This window comes from Equus asinus, chromosome 26, assembly GCF_041296235.1.
Source record: "Equus asinus isolate D_3611 breed Donkey chromosome 26, EquAss-T2T_v2, whole genome shotgun sequence".
Taxonomy (NCBI): domain Eukaryota; kingdom Metazoa; phylum Chordata; class Mammalia; order Perissodactyla; family Equidae; genus Equus; species Equus asinus.
This window is the reverse complement of record NC_091815.1, coordinates 28,232,138-28,257,842: the sequence shown is the minus strand read 5'-3', so window position 1 is coordinate 28,257,842 and position 25,705 is coordinate 28,232,138. Positions and strand designations below refer to the sequence as shown.

The 25,705-nt window shown below is 50.8% G+C and overlaps 2 protein-coding genes across 2 annotated transcripts; both read left to right on the top strand.

Annotated features, from left to right (window-relative positions):
- The first annotated feature begins 4,804 nt into the window (after nt 1-4,804).
- Nucleotides 4,805-9,111, top strand: DMRTC2 (DMRT like family C2). Its single transcript, XM_044760339.2, has 8 exons — nt 4,805-5,104; nt 5,187-5,344; nt 5,627-5,703; nt 5,975-6,155; nt 6,311-6,437; nt 7,207-7,267; nt 7,424-7,598; nt 8,554-9,111. Exons 1-8 carry the CDS (start codon nt 4,881-4,883, stop codon nt 8,664-8,666), a joined length of 1,116 nt encoding a protein of 371 aa, XP_044616274.1. The 5' UTR covers nt 4,805-4,880; the 3' UTR covers nt 8,667-9,111.
- A 5,181-nt stretch (nt 9,112-14,292) lies between these two features.
- RPS19 (ribosomal protein S19) lies at nt 14,293-23,025 on the top strand. The gene is made up of 6 exons (XM_014867557.3): nt 14,293-14,845; nt 15,299-15,369; nt 15,658-15,758; nt 21,347-21,530; nt 22,051-22,105; nt 22,961-23,025. The coding sequence occupies exons 2-6, from the start codon at nt 15,299-15,301 to the stop codon at nt 22,985-22,987; spliced, it is 438 nt and encodes a 145-aa protein (XP_014723043.1). The 5' UTR covers nt 14,293-14,845; the 3' UTR covers nt 22,988-23,025.
- Nucleotides 23,026-25,705: the final 2,680 nt, after the last annotated feature.

Genomic DNA, 25,705 nt, shown 5'->3' with positions numbered 1-25,705 from the left:
GGTCCTGTGTCTGGATCCTGGATGCTAGAGGTCAGTCTGGAACCAATTTCAATCTAGGTCTCAAGCGTGCTTCTCGTCAGTCCCTGAATTCTCTGTCCACCTGCCTCTGGGTCACTGTTTCTGGAGGAGAAAATTGATTATCAGTTTCTGCAACAAAGGCCCTCTGCGACCTTCAGGGACACACATCTTTCCATCTCCATAGTCTCTTCTCCAACCTCACTTGAACCCACCACATTAGCTTCTTAGCTCATGACTCTCACTCCCCTGCTTAAGTCCTCCCATTGGACATGGTGCTAAGCAGAGGATCCTGGCTTATTCAAAGGATCACTATTACACAGGCTGTTTTCCAGCCAGAGACAATGAGATGAGAACAACACACGTGTGTGTGGAAGTTAACTGACATATTACTAAATAATAACCCCTGGTTCAAAAAGGAAATTAAAAAGTACTTAGAACTGAATAACAATGAACATACTACATCACAAACACACACAAGTGCGTGTAAAATCTGGTGAAAACCAAATAAGGTCTGCAGTGTAGTTAAGAGTATTATACCAATGTCAATTTCCTGCTTATATGCTCCAGTTATATAAGACGGCCTCATGGGGAAGCTGGAGGAAGGTTTTAAGGGACTCTATACAATTTTTGCAACTTCCTGTGGGCTAATAATCATTTCAAAATCAAAAGTTTTTTTAAAGCTACACATCAAAATTTGGGACACAACGAAAGCAATATTTAAAAGTAAATTTATACTTTAAATACACTTATCAGTGTACAATGAAACAAGAAGCATTAAAAAATATGTTCATGAATTAACTCAAGAAGTTGTATAAAGAGCAGCAAAGCATTTCCTCCCCCCCCCAAGAAAGATGATGGCAGAAATCAATAAAATAGAAAACAACAACGAAAAATTATTACAAAAAACTAACATTCATTCTTTGACAAGATTAACAAGATAACTCTCTAGCAAATATAATGAAGAGAAAAAAGAAGATGCAAATAAAATACAGAATGAAAAACAGAAAGTAACAGACACATCCAATATTTTTAAAATAATAAAAGCATCATTAACAATTCTACATTTATAAATTTGAAAACCCAGATGAAATGGATAAATTTCTAGAAAAACATGAAATGCCAAAATTGTCATAAAAAGAGTACACACAATGTCTTAAACCAACGAGAAGGGCCAAGGATCTCTGGCAAATGGACAAGAAAAAGAGAGCAACCCCAGCGGGAAAATGGACCAGCCATACGAAGAGGCAATTCTCAGAAGAGCAAACCAGAAAGGCTAACAAACATGTGAAGAGACGCTCAAGCTCAACAATAATCAGAGAAATGCAATCTACCAAACTGTACATCTATCAGACTGGCAAAATATCAGAAAGCTGGAAAAAGACAAGCATTGGCAGAAACGCGGGGATACAGGGACCCTTGTGCAATGCTGCTCATGGGGTGGTTGGTGGTGGTAGAGGTGAGGGTGGGGAAACAGGGTCCTCTTCTGGACCCTGAGGAACAGAGGAGTTGAGAGTTCTGATGAGTGTCTCAGGCCCACAGCAGTGTTGCAGGAAAGAGTCTTGCAATACTTAGTCAAATTAGGTTTACAGATACCCACTTCTGGTATATCCTAGTACATATTACAGGGATTTTCACCTTCATCTACAGGGGAATATGTACAAGGACGCAGCATTATCGTGCTGATGTAGAGTTGAAGGCAATGTGAGTGTCCCTCCCTGAGACTTAAAGAACATGAAACACCAGGTATGCACACCACTGAATATCACGTGGCAGTCAGAAGCAATTAATTAGATGTACACACAACGTGTGCACGGATGGATTGTAAAAGCACAGTGCTGACCATTTTAATAGTAACACAATATCACTTGCATAAACTAAAACCTCATGCACGTAAAACACTGCACATCTTGCAAGAACATACACAAATCGAAAGATGCGCATTAGCCACCTGAAATGAATGCCTACAGGATGGTTAAGGAACGCAAGTGGGGAATGGGGGTTCCTGGAAATAACTAAAACAATGTAGGTAGTACAAAGTTTATAGGCTTTGGAATCTTTACCCCTCCACTTACTAGCTGTGTGATCTCGTGCAATTTGTTGAATTCGTTTACAAAGTGGATTAATGATACATTTCCTAGGAAGATTGTTGAAAACTAATAAGACTATCAATATAAAGTGCCAGCCAAATGCTAAGCTCTCCATAGACATTGGTTTCCCTGTCTCTGTCTCTCCACTCTAGTAAGGATCAAGTTCAACCTCTTTAGTAAGCATTCAAGCCCCCCCACACACACACCCCACGCCGCCTACACTGGTCCCAACCAACCTTTCCAGCTTGGTCTAGTACTGCTTCCCTGCACAGCAGTCCAGCTAGAAGTCACTTCTGCCACCTATTTCAGTTCAGAATGCTGGACACACAGGCTCTGTAACCCAGAAATCTGTGACAAACAGGTGCCAAGACCTACAGAAAAGATGGCACAGAGGGAGGGGAAATGAAGGCTGACAAAGATCCTACAAAGGTGTTGAGCCAATCAGGGGAGATAGCACATACCAGCCTGTAATGCAAAACAACAGGACCCAACAATCCGAGCAGAAGCGAGGACGCAACCAGAAAAGGCTGCAATGAAATTCTCAAGGGGGAAAGGATGGAGTTGGGGTTGGAGGGAACGCTATCCCTACAAAAAAGAAACCATACAGAGAAGGAGGAGCAAACTGACGGAATGGAAACTTGCAGGGAGACAGACGACTAGCCGAGAGAGCACAATCAGAGCGACAGAAAAATGAGGAGCGGGGCACAAAGACGGGGCTCCCACGGTTTGAAAGAGGAGAAGATCTCAGAGGGTGAAAGAGAGAAAGGGGAACAACACAGAGCGGATGGATGGGGAGGAAAACCCTGAGATGGTCCAATAGGGATACACAGAGAAGGCGATAATTACAGCAAGCAGCCCGAGAATTGGGGGAAATCCGGAGAGATGAACACAGAGGGTGAAAAGACAGAAAAACTAGAGGCGTCTCAGCAAGCAAAGAAAGGCGGGAATGGGATTAAGCTATAAGGGAATGAGGCACCGGGAGAAAGGGGGTCCAAATATCAGCAGGATGGACAAGCAGAGAGACTCGGACAGAACCGGAAAATCGAGGTTGGGAAAATTGGCACAGACACGGAGGAGAGAGACACAGGAAACAGGCACAACCTGAGAAGGTGAGACTCAGGAAGGAAACAGGCAAATCACAGGGTGGGGAACGCATAAAAGGAGAAGGGTAGATAGGGAGTTGGGGCACTGGGAGACAAGTGAGAGAAAACACCAGCGTCCACACAGCAAAGACGAGCCCCGAGCAAAGTCCACGCCAAGAGCCCAAAACGCACACCCGCGCAGCGCAGGCCAGAGAGCGAGACTGCGCGTGCGCAGGCAGGTCCAGGTCAACGCCTGGGGGCGGGGCCGGGCTGATAGGCAGGGCCAGCCTCGTCCTGGAAGCAGTACTCGACGCCCCATTGGCCACCTCCCCCAGAAAGGGAAGAACTATCTGGAAAGGCAAGCCACAGGGAGAGGACGAAGGAGCGCGAGACTCAATTCGAGGCGCTATTGGCTGGCTTGATAGTCCAGTGCGAGAAGAAGCAGGCCAAGGGCGAGGGGCGGGCCATCAGTGCAGGATCTTGAAGCACATTGGTCGCTTCCTCCGCGGTAGGAGGTGGTGCTTGAAGCTCATTGGTCCTTGTGAGAAGGGGCGGGAAAACCGGCGTGAGCGCGGCCGTTCCTCACACCACTGCTCCGCCGGTCCTTTCGGCTCCATCTGACTGAGTCTGTCTCCTCGAGGCTGTGGTAACCGCTGGCTGACGACCCCTCCCCTCCCTGTCCCTTCTTCTCCTTTGCTCTTGTGCTGGACAGACCCCCGCCCCCAGGGATCCCACCCCACCCCTCCCCAGCCTACCCGTCACGCTCTTCGCGCCCCTCTTCTCCCCTCCCCCACCCTGCCGGGCCCTCCGCGCGCTCCTTGGGCCCTGCTCCCTCCCGGGCCAGCAGCCCAGTGTGGGGGGGGGCCACCTGCTGAGAGGGGTGCACTAGAGGAGCAGCCGCATGGGGAGGAGGTGGTGCCCTGCAGGGAGGTGGGGTGGCAGCTGTGGAGAGCAATGGTTGGGAGAGGGCAAAGCGCCTGAACTCTGGGCGCAGCATCTGCACGGGTCTGCCTCCAAGTGCGGAGGGCATGTGGGTGCAAGAGGAGTCCGTGCCGTGAGGAGAGGGCTTCTGGCCTAGATCCCGCAGAGCGTGGCACACGGCAGCAGCTCAGTAAACATTTGTTGAGTGAATGGAAATCATTATTGAATGTGGGACGAGAAAGCCATGAGAATAATGTAATTATTGGGGGGCAAGAGGGAAATTGAATTGCAGGGCATCCCGGAGGGTCAGAATTGAAAGGGAAGCATAAAAATACTCGTAGGAGTCGGACAGATGCGGGAGGGAAGGATGATAATTGTTGAGGAGGATGCCAGGAAAAACTGTTGGGATGGGGTGTTTGTGGAAAGGGGGTGTAGGAATGGTTGAAGGGGACGTGAGAGTGCACGGGTGTGCCTGAAACTGGGATTTGTGCAGGGGATGCAGGTGAGCCAGAGAGCAATGTTTGGAATGAAGGAATGCATAAGAAGGGAAAGAGGAGAGGGCTTGAGACGCGGGTGCACCTGGGAAGGAGGATGCCTGAGGAAGGCAGTGGGGTGAAGAAGGGAGAAAGCCAGGGGAGAAGGGAGGCTGAGAGCTGAGCCCAGAGGTGGGCGGGATGGAGGACCACCTCCCACGTGGCCTCCCAGAGGCAGGAGGGCTGGTCAGCAGAGGGCCACACGGCCATCCTGACCCTCCATTCCTGCCCTTAGATCCATGGAACCCAATAAAAGGCCTGCTGTCCACAATTGCCCCTCAGACTCTGCCACAGGGGGTGAGACCGGAGCCCCCCAGGGCACAGAGCTTATCCCCAGGAGAGCTATCAGTCGCTCTCCAACCTGTGCCCGCTGCCGCAACCATGGTGTCACTGCCCACCTGAAAGGCCACAAGCGCCTCTGCCTCTTTCAGGCTTGCGAGTGTCGCAAATGTGTCCTCATCTTGTGAGTATGAGATTCAGGGGAGGGAGAAGGATGGGCCTCACCTAAAGGGTGGCTGACTTTTGACTCGTAACCCCCGTTGCAGGGAGCGCCGAAGGGTCATGGCTGCCCAGGTGGCCTTGCGTAGGCAGCAGGAGGCACAGCTAAAGAGGCACCTGGCTCAAGGACTGATGGGGAGAGGGGCAGCCCCTCCCAAAGCTCCCAGCCATGTCAAGAAGGGAGCCACTCGACCAGGGGTCTCCCGTGAGTGTCTCTGGCCAGCGATGGGGCAGGGATTTAGGTAGAGAAAGGATAAGTAAGGAAAAGAGTCCCAGTCCTGCTACTGAATTGCTGTGTGACCTTGGGCAAGGTGTTCTACTCTCTGGGCCTCAGCCTCCTCAACTTTAGAATGTGATCAAGTATTGGGAGGATGCAGTGAGATCTGTGGGTAGCAAGGGGCCAGGGGGAGATAAGAACTCAGTTTGGGGTTGGAGTGGGATGGGGGTCAAGAAAGGGCTCATGAAAGCTCTCCCTGGTCCCTCACAGCTGGAAAGGAGAACATAGCACCCCAGCCTGAGAGCCCCCATGGGGCAGCCCCACAGGCACTGACACCTCCTGGGAAGGTAAGGAGAGCCTGGGCCCTGATATAGTGACTCGTATCCTAGCTCCCACCCAGACCCCTTCCTCCATGCCCTCGACACCTGCATTCTAGGTCCAGCCCTGCTTGCTATATCATCTTGGGCAAATCACTTCTCTTCCATAAGCAAAATGAGGGGTTGGGGTGTTACGGCCTTCCAGGCTCTGAATTTTGGGGATCCTATCCCTATCCTAGAATACACCCATTCCTTCACCAGCCTTGTACCTGACTCCAACCTGTGCTCTCTGCCTTTGCAGAATTCCCAGGGACCTCCGCTGCTCAGCCATCCCCCAGAAGCCTTGCCTTTGCCCTGGACTCCGGTGCGTCTAGGCCCTAGGGCCCCTGGACACTGGCTGCCTCCAGGCCTTTCCATGCCACCCCCAATGGTGTGTCGCTTGCTATGCCAAGAACCTGCAGTCCCTCTGCATCCCTTCCCTGGTAAGATGAATTCAACATTCATTCAACAGATATTTCAATGCCTGTGTATCATTGTAACAGAAAGAGAAGAGGAAGAAGATACAGGGTAGGAAGATGGACAACGGAAGCCATGACCTCTGACCCCTATACACTCTGCATTCTCTTACCCTCATTAGGCTTTGACCCTGGCACCTCCATCCGGCTGCCCACTCTTGGACCCCTCCCAACCTGCCCAGGATCTCGTCCAATACTGATGGCTCATCTTTCTGGAGAATCCCAAGGGCCCTCTGCCCTGCCCCACACGTGAGTAGGGAGAGAAGGATATGTGTTTATCATGTGCCTAGTCTTGTGCTGGACACCATACTAGAGGATAAAGAAGGAAAATCTCAGACTAATAGGTCAGGCAGAGCTCTCCTAGCTCTGCCATTGCCTAGCTATGAACTTTTGTACAACTATCTTTACCTCTTTGAGCCTGATTTTCTATCAGAAAATTAGAGACACTATTACCTACCTCTCAGGTTGTCACAAGAATTAGCAATAATGTATGGAGTACACCTAGCACAGGCCCTGGCCTTGAACAGGTAGTGGCTATTAAATCCACTTAAAGATGGGGTCAAATTGCCTGTAAAATTGGGTGTATGAGGGTGGCAGCCTCAGAGGCCAAGGAGAGCGGCTAGAGGCCATTACAGAAAGCTTTCTAAAGGTGGGCCAAGCTGCTCCTCAAGTTCCATGGGGATTGGGGAGTTGGGGGGAGGGAAACCAGACTCTGGTAGGACAGGAACAGTCATCCCATCCCCTCTAGATGTTTTATCAGTTTTAAAAAACTGACACCAATGATTTCCCATCATCCTCACAGTGGTCCTAGGAGGAAGAAGCTGGCAGGGATTTTCATTTTACAGAAAACAGAGGAGGCCAAGACAGGGGAAGGACTTGCCCAAGGCCACACAGCCTAATGACCCAGCAGACACTCAGATTCCCAGATCAGAATATAGCAAAATCTTACCCCTCTTTCCATGTGTACGTGTCTGTCCATGTGTTTAATCTCCCTGACATCTTGTCTCCTTATTTCCAGATGCTCAACTCTGATACTCCAGCCCTGTGGCACCCTAGACCCTCTTCTGCTGCAACCACAGGTCCTGGGAAAAAAGTGGGATCCGGGGCCCTGGGAGGAAGTTGAGCCCAGGGAAGGGAAGGGTAGGGGATAGTGAAGGAACCAGGAGCTGAGGGAGCACTTGAAGGGTGGGCAGAAGTGGGGGTTCCCAGTCTACTTCTCTCCCTTTCCTCTGCAGGCCCCCGGAGCCTCTCGCCTGACATGGACCTCTGCCCCCTCAGAGCGGCAGCTGCAGCGGGAGGCAGCTGAGGCTCTTGTGGGGCTGAAAGATTCGTCCCAGGCTCCCCGCCTGACCCCTTCTGTCTCCCCCAACCCTGCCTGGATCTCCCTGCTCCACCCTTGTGGCCCACCAGGTAACCTGTTCCCTGAAAGGAGAGGATGGGGTAGGGATGGTTGGGAAATGGAGATAGTGGAGTAAGCAGGGACTAACTAAGGAGATCAGGGGGCCAGCAGGTTGAACACCCTCCAGCCCAGGCCCCAAGCTTCTCAACCTAGCCCCTGGGATTGCAGTTGAGAGTTGTTCAGTGGGTCAGTTTTATCAGTTTTGTGCTGAAAAGCAAATGTCCAGTGCCCTCACGTCAAGGAAAGCTGGCCCGGAGATAGGTGGGGACTTGCCCAAGGACATATGGCAAGGCAGTGGCAGAGCCTGGTCTCCTGACTCCAGCCCAAGGCTCTCTCTCTGGACCCAAGCAGCATCTCTGCCTGCTGAAGTCTGGAGAGAGGCTGAAGAGGTAACAAGGGGCTGGCCTGGAAGGAGATCTGAAACTGCCTTCAAGGAGCTTCCATTCTACTTGGGGAACCTGGATGCCTTCACTAAGCTCAGTGACAAACCTGGAGAGAACTAGAGGAATCTTGAGGAATGCAAAACACCTATAGGGACAGAGAGGGAAGGCTGAGAATTCTCCTTTCCAAAATGGTGGATTGGGCATGGTGTGCGAGTGAGGATACCGGCCCGGAGGAACTGCTGGAACAGGAGATGAGGCTGCAGAGGCTTCTGATCATGGAGGTCTGGCATGCCAGGCTTAGGGGTCCAGACCAGCAGCTGTGCATGAAGGGGAGCTAGGGAATGTCTCTGAGCTAGGCAGGGACATATTCAGAGACCCTGAGCTTTAGAAAGACAAGTATGGTGGCTGTGATGGAGGGATTGGAGGAGGCAAGAGTGAAAGTGGGAGAATCAACAAGGAGGACTTGTTTGGTATAATCCAGGTGAACAAGGATAACACCTGGATTGGATGGGGTAAAAAGAGGGGGCTGCTCGGAGGGGACATGGATGTGACCTGGTCCTGCCCCCTTCCTTCCTGCCTATAGCTCCTGCTGGAGGAAGAGGATTCCAGCCTGTTGGCGCCTCTCTCCGACCCAGCCCAGCCCCCTCCGTGGCTCTGCATATTGGGCGTCTGGGGTCCATCTCCCTCCTAAGCTAGAAGCCCAGAGGTAGAGGCCTCGCTGGGGCAGGGGGCAACAGCCTGCAGACACTGAATATTTGGTATTTTGTTTATGGATTTATGCATCAAATTTAATATAGTACATGCTTTAGGCTTTTTTTAAGCTTTTAGGTGCTTAGGTAGGTGTTAGCTTTTGGTTCCTTTTGTAGCATGGGCATTTCCTTGGCCAAAGGTGGATATTCTCTTACCCCACCTTGCGCCCTGGGACCTTTTTAAATCCCTAGCAAAGAGAAAGTTGTGCAGTTTAAGCTAACCAATATCTAAGTAGGTTTTTGCATGAATTCATATTCCCGGTATTTATTTGGCATGTGATTCTGTACATACCTGTGCACTCGTGTCTGTCTCTATGCAGCCGAAAACAGGAGAACATTTTCATTTGGTGTCTAGGTTTATGTGAGTAAGCAAGAAATAAACCTTTGTTGTTTTAAGCCACTGAGATTTGGGGATTGTTTGTTACTTCAGCCTAAACCTCGTCTATCCTGACTGACAAAAAGGACTTGTTCAATTCACTTCTCAAAGTGAAAATCAGTTATTTAATAACTACCACCAAAAAACCACAAACCTCGATTTCTTATTATGGCCAGATAAGAAAGAGTAGTGGAAGAAGATAGTTGGCAATTCACTGATTAAATAATTAAGTGCCTATTCTGTGCCAGGCATAGACAGTGTCCAGCTGTCCAGAGGGCCACAAATTGAAATGCCTACACGGCCAAGCAGATCATACAAATGAGTAAAGAAGGGCAGATGAGCCCTGGAAAACTAAGAATGTGTGCCCTAACTAAGGGGCAGCCTCCCTTTGGCCCTAGCATGTTGTTGCCAGGCAGGAATGTGGGCTCAGTATTGCTACATGCAACATGGCTAAGACTCTTCTACTCAGGGCTGACCAAAGGTCCCCAGTACACCAAGGCCATACAGCGGGGAAGAGTAAAGAGAAAGTATAATTTGGTGTTAAAGATGGCATGAGGGGCCTGCCCAGTGGCGCAGCAGTTAAGTTCGCATGTTCCGCTTCGGTGGCCCGGGGTTTGCCGGTTCAGATCCCGGGTGCAGACATGGCAGCACTTGGCAAGCCATGCTGTGGCAGGTGTCCCACATATAAAGTAGAGGAAGATGGGGGGCCGGCCCCGTGGCTGAGCGGTTAAGTTTGTGCGCTCTGCTTCAGCGGCCCAGGGTTTCGCCGGTTCAAATCCTGGGCACGGACATGGCACCACTCATCAAGCCATGCTGAGGCGGCATCCCACATGCCACAACTAGAAGGGCCCACAACTAAAACTACACAACTGTGAACCGGGGGGCTTTGAGGAGAAAAAGGAAAAATAAAATCTTTAAAAAAAAAAAAAAAAGTAGAGGAAGATGGGCATGGATGTTAGCTCAGGGCCAGTCTTCCTCAGCAAAAAAAGGAGGATTGGCAACAGATGTTAGCTCAGGGCTAAGCTTCCTCAAAAAAAAAAAAAAAGGATGGCATGAGAAAGGGGAGGAATAGAGAAATAAGGTGATGGAGACTGAGAAAAGGAGCTGGGAGCAGACCCATCTTTACAGGCCCTTCTCATTTCTCTGCAGCCCACCTCTCCTTCTTGCCAGACCCAGCAGGGCTTTTCACACCACTGGCTAGGCCTACTTTGCCTATCAAATAATTAGGGCTGCCCCACTGGTGCCTGAGGGAGAGGGGCAGAAGCTCTGCAGAGGTCAGTCTTGGGGAAAAGGGTAGATTTAAGCATTGTTCATGCTCCTATGTCGCTGCCCCTTTGAGTGCAGAAACCTTTACCTGTGGTTGTGGGGAGCCAGTGTGCCCCTGGCCTCTGACTGACCCTTGAAGATTACATGCCAATGGACTATGAGCACTGTTTCATAGGCCACCCACTTTCCTATTTCCCATTGCAGTGCAAGGAAAGGTGTCGCCCGGGTCCAATAGGGTATTGAGTAAATCATCTCCCTGCTAAGCTTCCTGCATGTACCATCCTGATGTTCTGCAGAAATAACCAATGAGGTTCCAAATTTGAAGCACCATCCCTGATCCTTTCTCTCTAAACAAAACTCCTCCCCAACAGCCACCCAGGTTTTACTTCAGAAGCACATTCTACTCTTTGGGAATCCAAGCTCCTTTCACTTCAGCCCTATGTGAACCTGGTCCATTCCTGACCACACTCCTCGTCCAAAGTAGAACTGACAACATACTCCCCATCCCCATCCAGTTTCTACTCAGGCCCTCATTGCCTCACCCTTGTGGGCCTCATTCTGCACACCTGCCCCATTGTGTAACTGGCTCTGCAGCCCCCAACGTATGTTCGCATAGACACAGTCCTATAACCCATGCCCTGCATAGACCCTCATGAGATCCTGAGCTCTTCCCAAAAGCAAGATTCATCCTTTTAATCTGACTTAAAATAACGTCTCTGATAAGCCCCTTAGGCAGTTTCCTACACTCCTTAGGGGCCCTTGGCCTCTATTTCACAGGCCTGGTCACCCTGAGCTGTGCCTATCTCTGTCCAGCTGTGTCTCCCCCTCTAAGAATAAGTACTCTCAGGGGTCAAGGACTGCATTCAATTACTCTCTGGGGATTCAGAGTAAATGACTAAGTAAACACGTCCTGTCTGATTCCTTAGCAATTGTTTTTTGCCTACAAAGTGAATGCATTCTAATGCTGCCTCTCTCCTCATCACAACATGAACAACTTCCTGCCCTCAAACCGTTTGGGTTTTTTTAACAGAGTTTTAGGTTCACAGCAAAATTGAGTGGAAAGCAAGAGTTCCCATAGTTTCCCTACCCCCACACAAACACAGCCCCCCCCCCACTATCAACATCACCCACCTAAAGGTGCATTTGCGACAGTTGATGAACCTACATTGACACATCATTATCACTCAAAGTCCATAGTTTACATAGTTTACATAATTTACGTTACATTCACGCTTGGTATTGTACATTTTATGGGTTTGGACAAATGTATAATGACATGTATTCACCATTATAGTATCACAAAGAATAGTTTCACTGCCCTAAAATTTCTCTGTGTTCCACTTTTTCATCTCTTCTCCCCTCCCCAACACCTGGCAACCACCGATCTTTTCATTGTTTCCATAGTTTTGCTTTTTTCCAGACTGTCATATAGTTGGAATTATACAGTATGCCTTTTCAGTTTGGCTTCTTTCACTTAGTAATATGCATCTAGGTTTCCTCCATGTCTTTTCACGGCCTGATAACTCCTTTCTTTTTAGCACTGAATAGCATTCCATTGTCTGGATGTACCATAGTCTCAAACCATTTTTAAAGTTTCTGTTGATAAAGTTATTGAAAAAGGTTGAGCAGTCATTAGTTGTGGATTCAAATCCCAGCTCAGGCTTTAACCTTACCTGACCTTGGTCAAGTGACTTGACTCTCTAAGCCTCAGTTGCCTGGTCGGAAACCACCCCACAGAGTTCTTAAGATTATGCACCTGTAAAAACTGACACCTAGAGAAATTAACAGCAAGGACCCAGTGCTGAGAAACCATGTTATCTAAAATCATATACTGTCAGAAGGGCTGTTCTTTGAAATGATAGCAATAGCGAGAAGGGGACATCTCACTCTTGCTCTGAGTTACTTTGACCCAGGCAGTCATGATTTCCAATCCAAGTGCAGAGCTTTAGAAGAGGGCTTTCTGGAGATAACATTGCACATTTATCTTAACCCTGTAATTTCCAAGGACACAGGCCCCTGGGTCTGCTTCTCAGCCCGGGCATGATGTTGACTCCATTACATAGGGTCTGCTTTGCCTTGAGCCCATCAAAACTTTGCTTAATATAAATCTTACCTAAGCTTCATCCTTCCCCACATCCTATATTAATCCTGTCTCTTCCTGTTTGGTGAGGCACTATGCAGTTCCTCTGGAGAGCTTTTTCTTTTTAAATATTTAGTTAATTGACTGAAGTGAATTAAGCTTAAATGATTCAGCACTGATATTAGAAATGTACATCAGAAATGTATAAAAGGTGACTATTAGTTACCAAAGTATATGGACATTTACAGTTACACATGCATACAAATACATATTCAAACACACATATGTTGATTCTGGAGGAAAAAAATGAGATACTAAAACTATTCACAAGTTTTAAAAAGAGTGTAAAATAGGTTTCAACAACATTCTACATGAATGTAAAGTCCCCAATTTAAATACATGATATTATCACGCTAGAAACATGGTTGGTGTTATAGACTGAATGTTTGTGTACCCCCAAAATTCATATTTTGAACCTTAATCCCCAATGTGATGGTATTTGGCAGTGGTGCCTTTGGGAATTGATTAGGTCATGAGGGTGGAGCCTTTATGAATGGGATTATTGCCCTTATAAAAGACACCCCAAGAGTTCCCTTGCCCCCTTTCCACCATGTGAGGACTCAGCAAAAAGATGGCTGTCTATGAACCAGGAAGTGGGCCCTCACCAGACACCAAATTTGCTGGCACCTTGATTTTGGATTTCCAGCCTCTAGAACTGTGAGAAGTAAATTTCTGCTGTTTACAAGCCACTCAGTTTATGATATTTTGTTAGAGCAGCCAGAACCAATTCAGACAGTTCATTTTAATTTTTTAAACAGATATTGGTATAACATACCAGCTTATTAATAATTAAGGCATTTTGTACACACAGTATCTCACTGTGGAAAAAATAAATATTCTGTTTTAAATTCTCAAGGTCATTTCAACATAAGAAAGTAGCTACACACATTTAAATGTTTCATTTTTGCAGCAGGTTAACAATTTTATTGGACCATAGGTGTGTCCCTAGTGTTCTTGGTTGTTGGACCTTACAAGGATTAAACTAGATCATGCAGGTAATATAGTCATCTCTCAGTCTCTGCGGGAAATTGGTTCCAGGAACCCCGCGGATACAAAAATCCATAGATGCTCAAGTCCCTTATGTAAAATGGCATAGTATATACATAAAATCGACACATATCCTCCCATATACTTTAAACCATTTCTAGATTACTTATAATACTTAAAACAATGTAAACGCTATGTAAATAGATGTTATACTGTATTGCTTAGGGAACAATGACAAGAAAAGAAGTCTGTACATGTTCAATAGACGCAACCATGGTAAGCCTTCCGATCCGAGGTTGGTTGAATCCGCGGATGCGGAAGCAGAGAATACGGAGGCCAACTGTACTACATAACGTTTACCTGTGCCTGGCACACAGTAGGCACACAAAAAATTTTTGCTGATAGAAGTAATATCTGATGCATCATGTACCAGAGCAGTCGTTTAAAAGGGGCAAATAATTGGGATCTTGGTGTCTCAATTTAATTTTTCTTTTTTTTTTTTTTTTGATGGAGAGACTGAAGCCTTAAGAAGGGAAGTGGACAGCCTAAAGCTGCACAGGTCAAGCAAGGCCGATAAATTTAAGTGGGCCAGATAAGCCTAAGTGCAGAGCGAACAGTTAGGCACTAGGGGGCAGAGCTGAACTAAATTCTCCGAAGGTCCCGCCTCCGTCTCTGTCCCTGCCCTTATCTCCTCCTCGCCCCTAGTGCCTCATTGCCACCGGCGGGTGGCCTGTGCTGTGATGAAGCAATTTCCGCCCGAACAAGGGTGGGGCTTCCAGCTTCCGCTCTCGCGAGCACTGGTGATCGACGGACGGATGATAGCGGCCACATTTCCTGCTCGCGCTCCTCTGAGTCCCCTGTCACAGTTCCGCCCTTACTAACCCCACTTCCGGCCAGAAAAGCCACTTCCCCCTGGAAAGGGGTTGTCGCACTGGGGGCGCCGGCAGCGGGAAGGTCTGTCTTTCCTGCCCGCCCACCTTGCCCATAACTTCCGCCATCATAGTCTCCTCCGCCGCTGTTCCTTCGAGCCGCGACCGACGCTAACAAAGCCAGATCCCCTCAGCTCAGGACGGGAGCTCTCTCCTCCTCTATTACGCTCTGGGAGAAGGAAGGGCGGGAGGAAACAGGCCTCCACGCCCGTTCCCCCGGCATTTCCCTTTGCCTTCCCGCTTCCTCATTACACACCCTCCCACCTTGGCGGAGGCGAAGCCACATTCGCCCTTAGAAGGGCGGAGCCGTCTTGTCTAACACTGTTCTCGCGAGCGCTCGCAACTATCGCGAGACCCGAATCCCGACTTGGGCGCCGGGGAAACCCCGTTGCTCCCTTTCCCCTGGCTGGCAGCGCGGAGGCCGCACGGTAAGGCGGGCTCTGTGCCGGGGTCCGCGCGGGGCGTCCGGGCCCAACTCTTAGGCCCGGAGCGCGCGCCTGGGGACCCCTGGGCGGCCGCACGGAGCTGCCCCGCCCCCCGGAGCCGTGGCCACGTGCGAACGGCAGGCCCGGGCATACCCGGTTGGCGCGGTCGGGGGCCTGAGTGGGCCTGGCGGGCCGCGGGGAAAGCGGGGCCCCCGAAGCAGGGGCCAGGGGCGTGCAGCGGCTCCGCCCGCGGGGCGGCTGTGTTCCTGCGCCCCATGGGGGCCGTGGGCGCAGTGCACCCTGAGGACCCGTAGGTCCCGGGGCCTGCAGGGCGCGGAGTTGAAGCGAGGCCTTGGGAAGGGACAGAGCGCGGCGGGGTAGGTCGCATGGGGCCGGCCTCGGCTCCTGTCAGTCTCTCCGCCAGTCCCGGGTTCACGTGCGTGGTCCTTCCCGCAGATGCCTGGAGTTACTGTAAAAGACGTGAACCAGCAGGAGTTCGTCCGAGCCCTGGCAGCCTTCCTCAAAAAGTGAGTGTGGGCACTGGGGTTCAGAGTGCATGGGGCTGTCGTCTTTGCCTGGCCCCTCAGGGCCCGCAGTGTTTCTCTTCTCGGGTCGGGGAGACTGCTTTGAGGTCTCAGTGTGGAGTCTGTCTTTTTTAGATGAGGCCTGGGTTGTGTTTGAGTTTCAGCCTCTATGTGTTCGGGGACACATCGGGCCCCTGTTAACCTACAGTTGTGTTGAGGGAAGGTGATTTGGAGGATGAAGGAGTTTGTGGAGATCTCTAAATTGTGCTTTTCTCACTGTCTTGGTCTCAGGTCCGGGAAGCTGAAAGTCCCTGAATGGGTGGACACTGTCAAGCTGGCCAAACATAAAGAGCTTGCTCCCTACGATGAGAACTGGTTCTACACGCGAGCTGGTGAGGAATTGGGACCTTTGGGTGGGTCGTGGGGAGCTGGGTGACCCCTGGCACAGACCATACCTGCCTGTTTCCTCTGTGAGGTCTGTCTCACTCCCTCCCCAAGATTGCAAGAGAAGAGAACTATCTTTCACTCTGTTGCTGCATGTTGTGTGACATTAAGTTTATACCCTGAACCTGTTTTTTTATTTGTAAAAGGTTTGTGTAAGGATCTGTGGCTTCTTCTGAGCCTCAAGGGAAACCCTGGGACAAATGAGCGTTCATATTTTGTTTAGAGGTGGTTTGTCTTAGAGCGAGGCATTATTTTCTATATCAGTGGAGTTTAGAGTCCTCGAGATCGAATCCTCTATCACTCAACTGTATGATCTTCATCTGCCTGTGCCTCTTGTTTCTGCATCTCCTAAACTGGGGCTAATGAGTATACCACCGTGCGTTTGTTTATGGTAAGGATCAAATAAGCTTAATACAGTCAGAGTGCTTTAAAACATGCCTATTGCAGAGTAACTGTTCAAGAAAAGTCAGCTGTCTTATTTTGATTGCTAAGGTGATCACGCTAGCTTTCTGCCTGTCTCTAGCATATTGTTCCTAATTAAGTGCTTGGGGATCTGGCCAGGTCACTCCTTGCTCTAAATCTTGAGAAGTCCCAAGTGCCCAGAAGAAAACCTGTGGTCACCTTGTGACATTTGCCAGTTTCCTCTTTTATCTTCTTATTAATCTTGCAGTAGTAACAACTTGGAAGAGTTAGGTATAGCCCCTGATTGCACAGTGCTGGTTCTTCCTTGTTCTTGACATTTCAAGTTTCTGTAAGTTGTCACCCCCCCCCCTTAAGGCCTACGTTGGGGATGAGGGCATCAATGCTGTGTTGTGCCAAGGTGGCAGCCTCTGCACAGGCCTTTAGCCTTCTTCCTTTTGTGAAGTGAGGCCTCCATCCTGGCCAAAGCTTGTCTCCAGATGGGAAGTAGGTGGGAAGCAGAGTTTGGAAATTGACAGAACTCCAGAATGACCGTGAAAAGAGTTGGCTTTGGTACAAGTTGCCCAGCACTTGAGAGCACAAGGTATTTTGTAGATTGGTGGTGCCCCTGGGCTCCACTCTGCTTCAGTCCCTGGCCTGGGCAAAGGAGCCAGCACAAGTCAGCCACACCTCTGACCCCTGAGGACTAAAAGGTCAACTCTCTGAGGAGGTGGGTAGGGTGGGGGTTACATCCACCCACCCACCATTCTTCTTTTAGAAGGAGAATGAGGATGGTGAAGGGAAGCCTGCTTGGTTTCCTTGGGCACACAACAGTGATGGGGACTGGAGGAACCCCCACCGCCCTGTTCTCCCAGCCTGGGAAGCAAGGCTGCCTGGTCAGGAGTGTTCTTTGGCAATGCCCAGAGAGTCAGTAGGTCAAGGCAGCTTTGCATCTCAGATTAGGAGAAAGGACCTGATAGCTTTTCCCATTTGGTCAGGTGAACATAAATATTTTGCTTTATCTGCACTTATCAAGAACTTCTCCAAAAGGTTTCTCTTTCATAGTTGATGTCAGGGAGGTTAAGTAAGCTGACCACCTGCTCGGAGTCCGCCAGCAGGTGATGCCACAGTCCACCACACCCTTGTCATCACTTGGAGGTAAAGGGTTCCAGCTGTCTTCCCTTGGCAGCATTTCATACTTTGTCTTTCTAGGTGGGGAGAGATTAATGGGAAATGGGCTTGAGGTCCTCAGTACTGCACTCAGATGAGTCTGCTGTGGCCCTTTCTGTCGCCGTGGCCATTCCCCAACATCTCAGATTGGCTGTGCGTCCTCTGCCTGCCCTGCTGGTCTGCCTTACTCAGAGTTTCTAAAGCTCCGTTTTTACCTCACTTTCCTAGCTGCCCTAGTGGCATAAGGTGGTGGTGCTGGAGCAAGATCTACACCTGCTGTTGTGTACTTTTTTGTTGGGAAACAGCCACGCCCATTTGTGTACATTTGTGGTAGAGGTGGAATTGCAGATGTGACAAGACACGTGGCTTACAGAGCCTAGAATATTTACTATCTAGCTGTTTACAGGGGAAGTTTCACAGCTTCCATTCTAGAGTGCTCCCACCTAGTTTGGTGGTCAGCTCGTACTCTGGACGAGTTGGAGTCATAGGAGGTACTTGTTTACCAAAGAGGAAACTGAAGTACAGACAGGTGAAGTCACCCTGGGAGAGTGGCAGACTGACTCTAAAACCAGGGTCTGTGCCATATTTGCTTTTTTCCTTCTCTGGATCATGGGGCTTGGTGTGTTTAGCTCCCTCAGGGAGGTTGGGCCTAAGGCACAGGAGGGCAGTGGAGGCTAGGGGGCAAATTCTGGAGGCATTGAGGAGCCTGCGTGAGGTAGACAGGTCTTGATTTCAGGGGTGGGGGATAAAGAGGGTCAAGGCAGAGGACAGGGCCCTCCTGAGGGTGGTCTGGAAGAGGGGCAGAGCTGTAGGAGTCAGAAGTCTCAAGGTAGCGGCATAAGGAGTAGAGTGAGGTGAATGTGAGAAAGAATGTGTCAGGTGAGTGGGGACCTGCTCTAAGGGGAGGGGACGTGTGGTTCAAGGGGAGACCACTCTGGCTTTGTGAAGGGGGTGGTGCATTGTGGCCCTGCACAGACCCCTTGAACTCCAATTCTCAGAAAGTTCTGCTTGGGAGGGAGGGGGGTGAGAACCCAGTTGTCATGCTAGGCATCCAGCAAACAGCCACTGAATTGGGACACCTGAATGCATTGTACTGTAGGATGGTGGCTGGTCCGTATCAGGACTGGGCACGCTCTCATGCTGTGTTAGTGGAAGGATTGAGGCCTGGGAGACATTACAGGGGCAGTTAAGGGGTGGGTCCAGGTCAGGGAAGCTATTTTTTCTTTAGAAGTTTGTCAGAGAAGGGTGAAGGGCAAAGTGTATCTGGGAAACTTCCTTCCCCCACTTACGACTCTGTAGGTCAGGATGGGGCCACAGATCTGAACTTAAAACCAGCTTTTGAGATGCTGAGTTGCGAAGACACTTGAGAAGCCTTGCTTGGTGTGCCATGTGCTCAAGTACAGGTGACCCTCCCCTCATCCACCTAGTGGCCCAGCAGGACACACAGCTGTTCTCACAGTGGGGGCGGGGGCTACATGGTCCCTCCTTTACAGTTCAAGGTGGGGAGTTACTCCTTGCCAGGGTTCCCAAGAGAAGCAGGTTGCCACCTCAAGGGTGCAGGAGAAGCCATTTGTGACAGCACCTGGCTCACCGTGGCCCTCATAAACTCCAGCTAGGATGACATGGATTTACGTGGTTACAACTCCACTTCAAAAGGTGGGGCTGGGGCCTGGGTCTTCACGGCTGAGAAGAGGGGGGTGAAACAGAGATCAGTATTTTGTAGAACTCAATATTTCAACTGTTAGAGCTTCCAAATTTGTCAAGTTAGTACTCTTCTTCCTTCTAAAGGGTCAGGAAAATAATTATCACAAACAAGGGTGGTGGGGGAGGGTCTTGTAATATCTGGTACCACACCACATAGTTTTGTACAGTATTAAAAATTTAAACCATAACCCCCCCACCCGCCTTGAAGAAACTAATAGTTGGGCTTATCTGAGCAGAACTGTCGGTCCCTGCTCCATATTTAAGTAAGCCATCCCCTTTAGTGCCACCACACAGACCACCTAAAATGGGAGTAGACTTGGTCACAGCTGGTGAGGAGCAGTGTTGGGATTCATACCCCATCTGCAGGACAGCTCAGGACTTGGCCACCCCTTTCCATACCAAGCCCAGGTGGACTGGGCTGAGCACTGGTCCTGACTTGGTAAGACCCAGGCTAGGCATCCTGTTTGTGGTGCGAAGCACTCCTGGGGGTCTGTGTGCTTAGGGATGTTCATCCTACCCCCTTCCTGAGGCCGTCTTGCTTCCCAGCCCAAGTGGGAGAGCACATCTCCACCCAGAGCCAGGGCATGGCCAGGTACAGGCACGAGAGAGATGGCAGTCACTGTTGGGCATTTGAGCTGGTCTTAAAGGGTGGAGTTTTCCAGTGATGTCACTCTACTGGCAGAAAGATTGTGGGCGGTGGCTTCTGACAGTGTGAGCAGCTTGACGCCTGGAAGAGGAGCAGCACAATGGCATAAAGGATAGGGTAAGGATAAAAACTAAGGAGAGTGGTTTTAAAATGCGTAGAGGCCAGAGAGAGGCAATGAGACCAGGGAGAGGCCGCACAGTGGTCCTGGAGAGGTGGTGAGGGTTTGGGCTGCGCTCTTGGCCCCCAGAAGCCTATTGCTGTATCTGGAGACAATCTTAGAGGGCAGGAGCAGGCTGGGAGCAAGAGGTCTGGGAGAACTGCTCTGGGAGGGTCATCTGGAGGCGGCAGGAGCCCACCTCACCTCCTCACCTGTCAGTCCCACCCTGCACCCTCAGCTCACAACACTGAAGGGTCACGGACATGGCCCAGTGGTCGGCTGTTAGCAATAAGTAGTTATTGAAGGAATGAATCCTTAATTCCTCTGCTGGACTTCAGGACTAAGAGTAGTCACTTGGGCAAACGTAACTGCTGGTCTCTGATGGTCCTGGGGTGACCTGGGGTCTCTGCCCTTGAGCTCCCAGCCAGGCAGGGCCTGTGATTTCTGAAGTCTGGGGTACTTCTTGTACCTTGGGCTCCTGTTGCTTCAAACCTCAGTGGCCCCCTAAGACAGAAAACCAGAATAGTCTGGAGGGGCTGTCTGTCCAGAGCTGTGTGACATGAGGCCAGTGAGTGCCCTCTAGAGCCTGTTTCCTTTTCTGTAAGGGAGACTAGCCCTTGACAGATACCAGTGGAATCCTCAATAACCCTTATCTTAGGGACTGTTACTCCTGGTTCTCAGATGAATGTAGGTGACTTGCCAAGGCCACACCATCAAGCCAGCTCCTAAGGCTGTCTCATTACCTCATAGGAGAAAATGTGAAAAGTAGATGACATAGGGTTTGGCAGATGGGGCTCTAGGTGAACAGAAAGGTGAGCTCATTTCCACGGATGCTGGCGGGAGTGGACCAGGAACTTGCCCAAGCCAGTCTAGGGACAAGAATCCCAGTGATCCCAGAGGGTGATGCACAATCCAGGCTGGAAACATCCACTGTATAGTGTCAGCCCTGCCCCCACTGTTAGCCCAAGCTCTCCAGGTCTGAGGGGGCTCAGCGAGCTGCACTTGGGCGGCAGTGGGTCCCTTCTCACTCATGCCTCTCAGGCCCGGGCACATGGAGACGGACAGTCATGGCTTAAACACCTGCTGGCCTTTACCCACAGAACCTCAGGTCCACCTCACAGCAGCGTGGCTATGCAGTGACAGCTAAGAATGTGGCCCTGGGGAGGTGGGTTCCCTGCCCAGTCACATGATGTGGCAGTTCCTCCTTTGCCTGTGTGTCCTGGTCTCCTAGGCTGGGCCTGGGGTGCAGGGCAGCTTGGCTGTGGGAGAGCTGGAGGTAGAGGTCAGGTTGTGTGTGTATGCTCAGTTCCTCTGCTCTAAAATGGGGAGAAATAGCTGCCACACCGAGAATTGTATATGTGTGACCTTGAGCGAGGCCCTTCTCTCAGCCTGCCTCAGCTGTGGGGAGGAGACTTCTCTGCCTGAGAAGGTTCCTCAAGTCTCCCTTGCACCCAACCCAGCTTCCACAGCGCGGCACCTGTACCTCCGGGGTGGTGCTGGAGTCGGCTCCATGACCAAGATCTATGGGGGACGTCAGAGAAACGGTGTCATGCCCAGCCATTTTAGCAGAGGCTCCAAGAGCGTGGCCCGCAGGGTCCTCCAAGCCCTGGAGGGGCTGAAAATGGTGGAAAAGGACCAAGATGGGTAAGCAAGGGCAGGGGGTAATGGAGGAGCCTTGGGGCCAGAACACCTATAATGGAGTTATCGAGGGCCATCCCACTCCCCACGCACAAAGAGGTGCCAGGTCCGTCCCGCATGGTCTGTACCTGCCCCTCAGGCAGGCAGAGGATTCTGCCAAAAAGCGGACAGCAAGGGCCCTCACCCCGACCTCTGTGGCTGACTACCCCGGGCTCCAGGAAGGTAATTTAGCGACTGTCCACCTTCATTAGCCTGCTCGTTAACTTTTCCCAATTGATTTTTCGGGGCTTTTGATCTAATGCTTGCACAAACGACACCCCGTCAGTTCCCAGGGGGGCTTCCACTCCTGCCCCTAGCTCGTTAGAATGCAGCTGACTGGGGCCCTCAGTGGGACTTGGCTGGTGTCATGTGGTCTTGGGGCCAGGTGCCTTTTTGGGAAGCCTGGCTCACATCCAGGAGAGGCCTGGCAGGGATGGGGTTGAGAGCCTGCACTCACCCGGGATTGCCTGACCCTTCTCTCCCACAGAGGCCGCAAACTGACACCTCAGGGACAGAGAGATCTAGACAGAATCGCTGGACAGGTGAGGCTTGGGTGCGAGCCAGGGCTGGGTTCTTCGGTCACTGCCTGGCACTTCCAGAGCCCAGGCTGGTGGGGCTCGAGGAGGGCTGCCTCGGGCTGGGGGGCAGAGAGAAAGAACATACCTGACTGACTTCCTGCTGGGGCTGGTTGGAAATGCCTGTCAGGGAAAGGGAACCCAGGCCCAGGAGGCAGCTGAGCTTGCTTCTCATATAGCATGTTCCCGCACACACGACTCCATCTTCCCAGGTCAGCCGCCTTAGAGATTCTGGCTGCAGTTTCCTTATTCTTCACGCTTAGTGAGCATCAGATGGGGGAGGCAGCCTGGCTGGACATCTTGGGGCAGAGTCAAGTCACCTGGAGCCAGTCTCCCTGTCTGTAGAATGATCTGCACAAGGTGAGGGTGAGGAGTCAGTGAGCTACAGCAGCAAGAGCTCCCAGAGCCTGGCATGAACCCGTTGTTGGTTTTCTTCTTTCTGTATGGCCTCAGGCCTCCTAGAAGCCTTAGAGTGTTTAGTCAAGTGTCAGGAAAGACTATGGAATGTGTCTAGGAGCAGGTGGTCTGGAAGGAGAAGGTGAGCTCTTCCAGGGCAGAGCAGGGCCTAGCACAAACATCAGTGGGTGACAAAGGGCAGTGGGCAGAGGTTGGAATGTCACTCCAAGACCCCCTTTCCTTGAGTCCCCGTTTATGTAGGCTTCTGTAAAATGGGCAAATACCTAGGGGTTGTGAGGATTAGATGAGATGAATACATGTGAAACCACGAATCAGGATGCCTGGTGTCCCGAGGGTAGCTATTACAAAGTGCCCAAACACACGCCCCATGACTGATCTTAATTATTCTGCCATCTTGTCCCACAGGTGGCTGCTGCCAACAAGAAGCATTAGAACAAATGATGCTGGTTAATAAATTGCCTCGTTCGTAATCTGGTCTGGGTCTCTCTTGATTGGCTGCTTCTCTTCTCTTTGGGGGCATGAGGAAGGAGCACTGCACTTCCGGTCCTTTGTGAAAGAGAAGGGCTAGGGGTCCCTGGGTGGTGGTGGCACCCAGTAGCCTCCAAAGCCTGAGGCCCAGCCTTTCCTGTTCAAGCAGTTCCTCCCCAAGTAGGCAGGATGCCCGGGCTGGGCTGGTTGGGGGGTAGCCCAGGCCCGGAGGCCTGCACCTCCCCCACATCCTGTCTTTGCAATTTTCAGAAAATGAGAAACTGAAAGGAATGCCTGTTCAAGCAGTGGCCCCACCTGGGGCCTGGGCTGCCAGGTGGCACTGCCCCCTACTGGAACAAATTAGGAGGGTCTTAGGGCTCAGATTCTTCCCTGGAAGGAGATGGGCAAGGGCAGACAACCCTCACTCCAGGTGAGTGCTGCCAGCCAAGGTGCATCTCCTTTCACTGGCCTGCACTTAACGGATCGGTGGCCTTGGGCCCTACTGAGAAATGGAGCCTGTCGCAAGGCCCCAGAGTTTGGGTGGAGCAGGCTGGCGCCGGGCAGCCACCTACATCCCGGAGGAGGGGCGAGCGAGGTGCCTGCGCAGAGGCCGAGTTCCCCGGGCTCACGTGGCGCCGCCTCCACGGCCCTGCATAGCGATTGGCTCTTGGCGGGAATGGGGCGGGAGCACAGCCTGTGATTGGACCCCCCTGGTCGCGGCGGGAGTTCCGAAGAGCGCCCAATGGGCAAGGGACAGCCTGGAAAGGACCCACCTCTCGGTCGGGGAAAACTAAGATGCTGCACCTGAGTTGGCTAAGGCCCCAGGTTCCTCCGACCCCAGTTAGTGCTCAGATCGGACCCATTTCCTCCCAGTGCCAAGCCTGGACTTTGAACTCCAAACGATGGGCTTCGAATTCTAACTCTGCCCCCTAATTCTTTGTGACCGTGAACAACTTACTTCCTCGCTGAGCCTTCCACTCGTCTACCGCTGCTTACTGCTGAGAGATTCGGGGAGAGACAATGGAGAGAGTACCTTGGCTCAGAGCAGCACATCTGGCAGACAACCAGCTGGTATTACCGAAATTTAAGAGCAAGATGTTCAAAATGGAAAGACTATCAAACCAAAGAGTGCTATACACCCGGTGAGGAATGAAGCCGTCATCCTTCCAGCGTGGAAGTTGTCAGTGCTAGAAGATTTGTACTGAATAAACACCGAGAGCTTACCACGTGCAAGGTGCTTTATAAATATTACATCATGTAGTACACCCGACAACCCTGTGAAGTAGGTGCCAAAGAGCACCCGTATTTTGGAGATGGGGAAAGTAAGTCATGCCTTGAGTAATTTGCCTGATGTCCCACAGCTAGGGGGTGGCAAAGCCAGCGTTTGAACCCAGGCAACCTGGCTCCAGCCCCGGGCTTCAGCCACTAGGGTGCACTGTCTCTTGGAAGTGAGGGAAATGGGAAAATGAGGCCTAAAGGGTTACTCTTCTGGGAACAGCCTTGAGCCAGTCACTCCCCATTCTGGGCCCCAGTTTCCTCTTTTGCCCATTGAGGATGAAGACATTTCCCAGAGTTGTCATGAGAAAACAACACGAAGCATCTGGTTTCCACGTGGAAAGCCAGACATCAGAGGTGCTGGCTAAGTGGGAGGTGGAGGTACCCAACATGCCAACCCCATCTGAAAGGGTCCGCATTCCTGGCAGCGCCTCTCCAGCCGCTGGGGGGCAGTCGAGGGCCTGGAAACTGGCTCGGCCGCTGAAGGATGCTGAAGGAGGTCAATTCCTGGGCTGCAGCCTCTGGAACAAGTCTTCCTAGGTAGGGGTCATAACTGAAGCACAGAGGGACTAATGACCTTCGAGGGGCCCAACAAAACACCTGCCTCCCTGGAGGGAAGGGAGGGGGGCCCTGGGACCAGAGAAGGGGAACTGTGTCCTAGGAACTGTGCTAAGCACACTGTTTCATAAATATTCTTACAGCTTCATAAAATGGGGGGATTGTGCCCAGATTACAAGAGGAGAAACTGAGGCTCAGACGACCAGTCAGTTCGCAGAGCTGAGATTCAAACCCAGCAATCTTGAACTGTTGAGGCCTATGCTCTTCTGTGTGGGTGACAGTTGCATTTTTAAAAAATTATGAAACATGTCAAGCATGCAAAACAGAATACATAGTAGTGTAACAAAGACCTGTGAAGTCACCACCCAGCTTAAGCAAAACAAGACACAAAACTAAGACAGACAGAGCCCTCTGTGTACCGTCCCAGTTACACCCCTGGCCTCCCTAGAGATAACCCCTCTCAGGAATTGGGTGTCCCTCCCCTGCACAGGTTTACACCTTTACTACAATCGCATGTGTCCCTAACAGCACACGGTGTTTTTTGCCTTTTGAAAACAAGCCAACTGTATCATGAAAATATATTTTTTCTCATTTCCATGTTATTCCTGAGATGCAGCCTTGTTGACATGTGAAGCTTTGCCTGTTCTCCTGCTGTGTATTAGTCTATTGGCTGACTGTACCACAATTTATGCATCCAATCTCCTGCAAATGGGCTTTTCGTTTGTTTGCCAGTTTTTGCTACCAAAACTCTCCCTGCGATAAATTTTTTTCCTATGTGTTTTCTTGAGTGTGTGTGGTGGTCCCCTAACTGCTTGCAAACACCTCAACAACCTCATGTCATTCCCCACC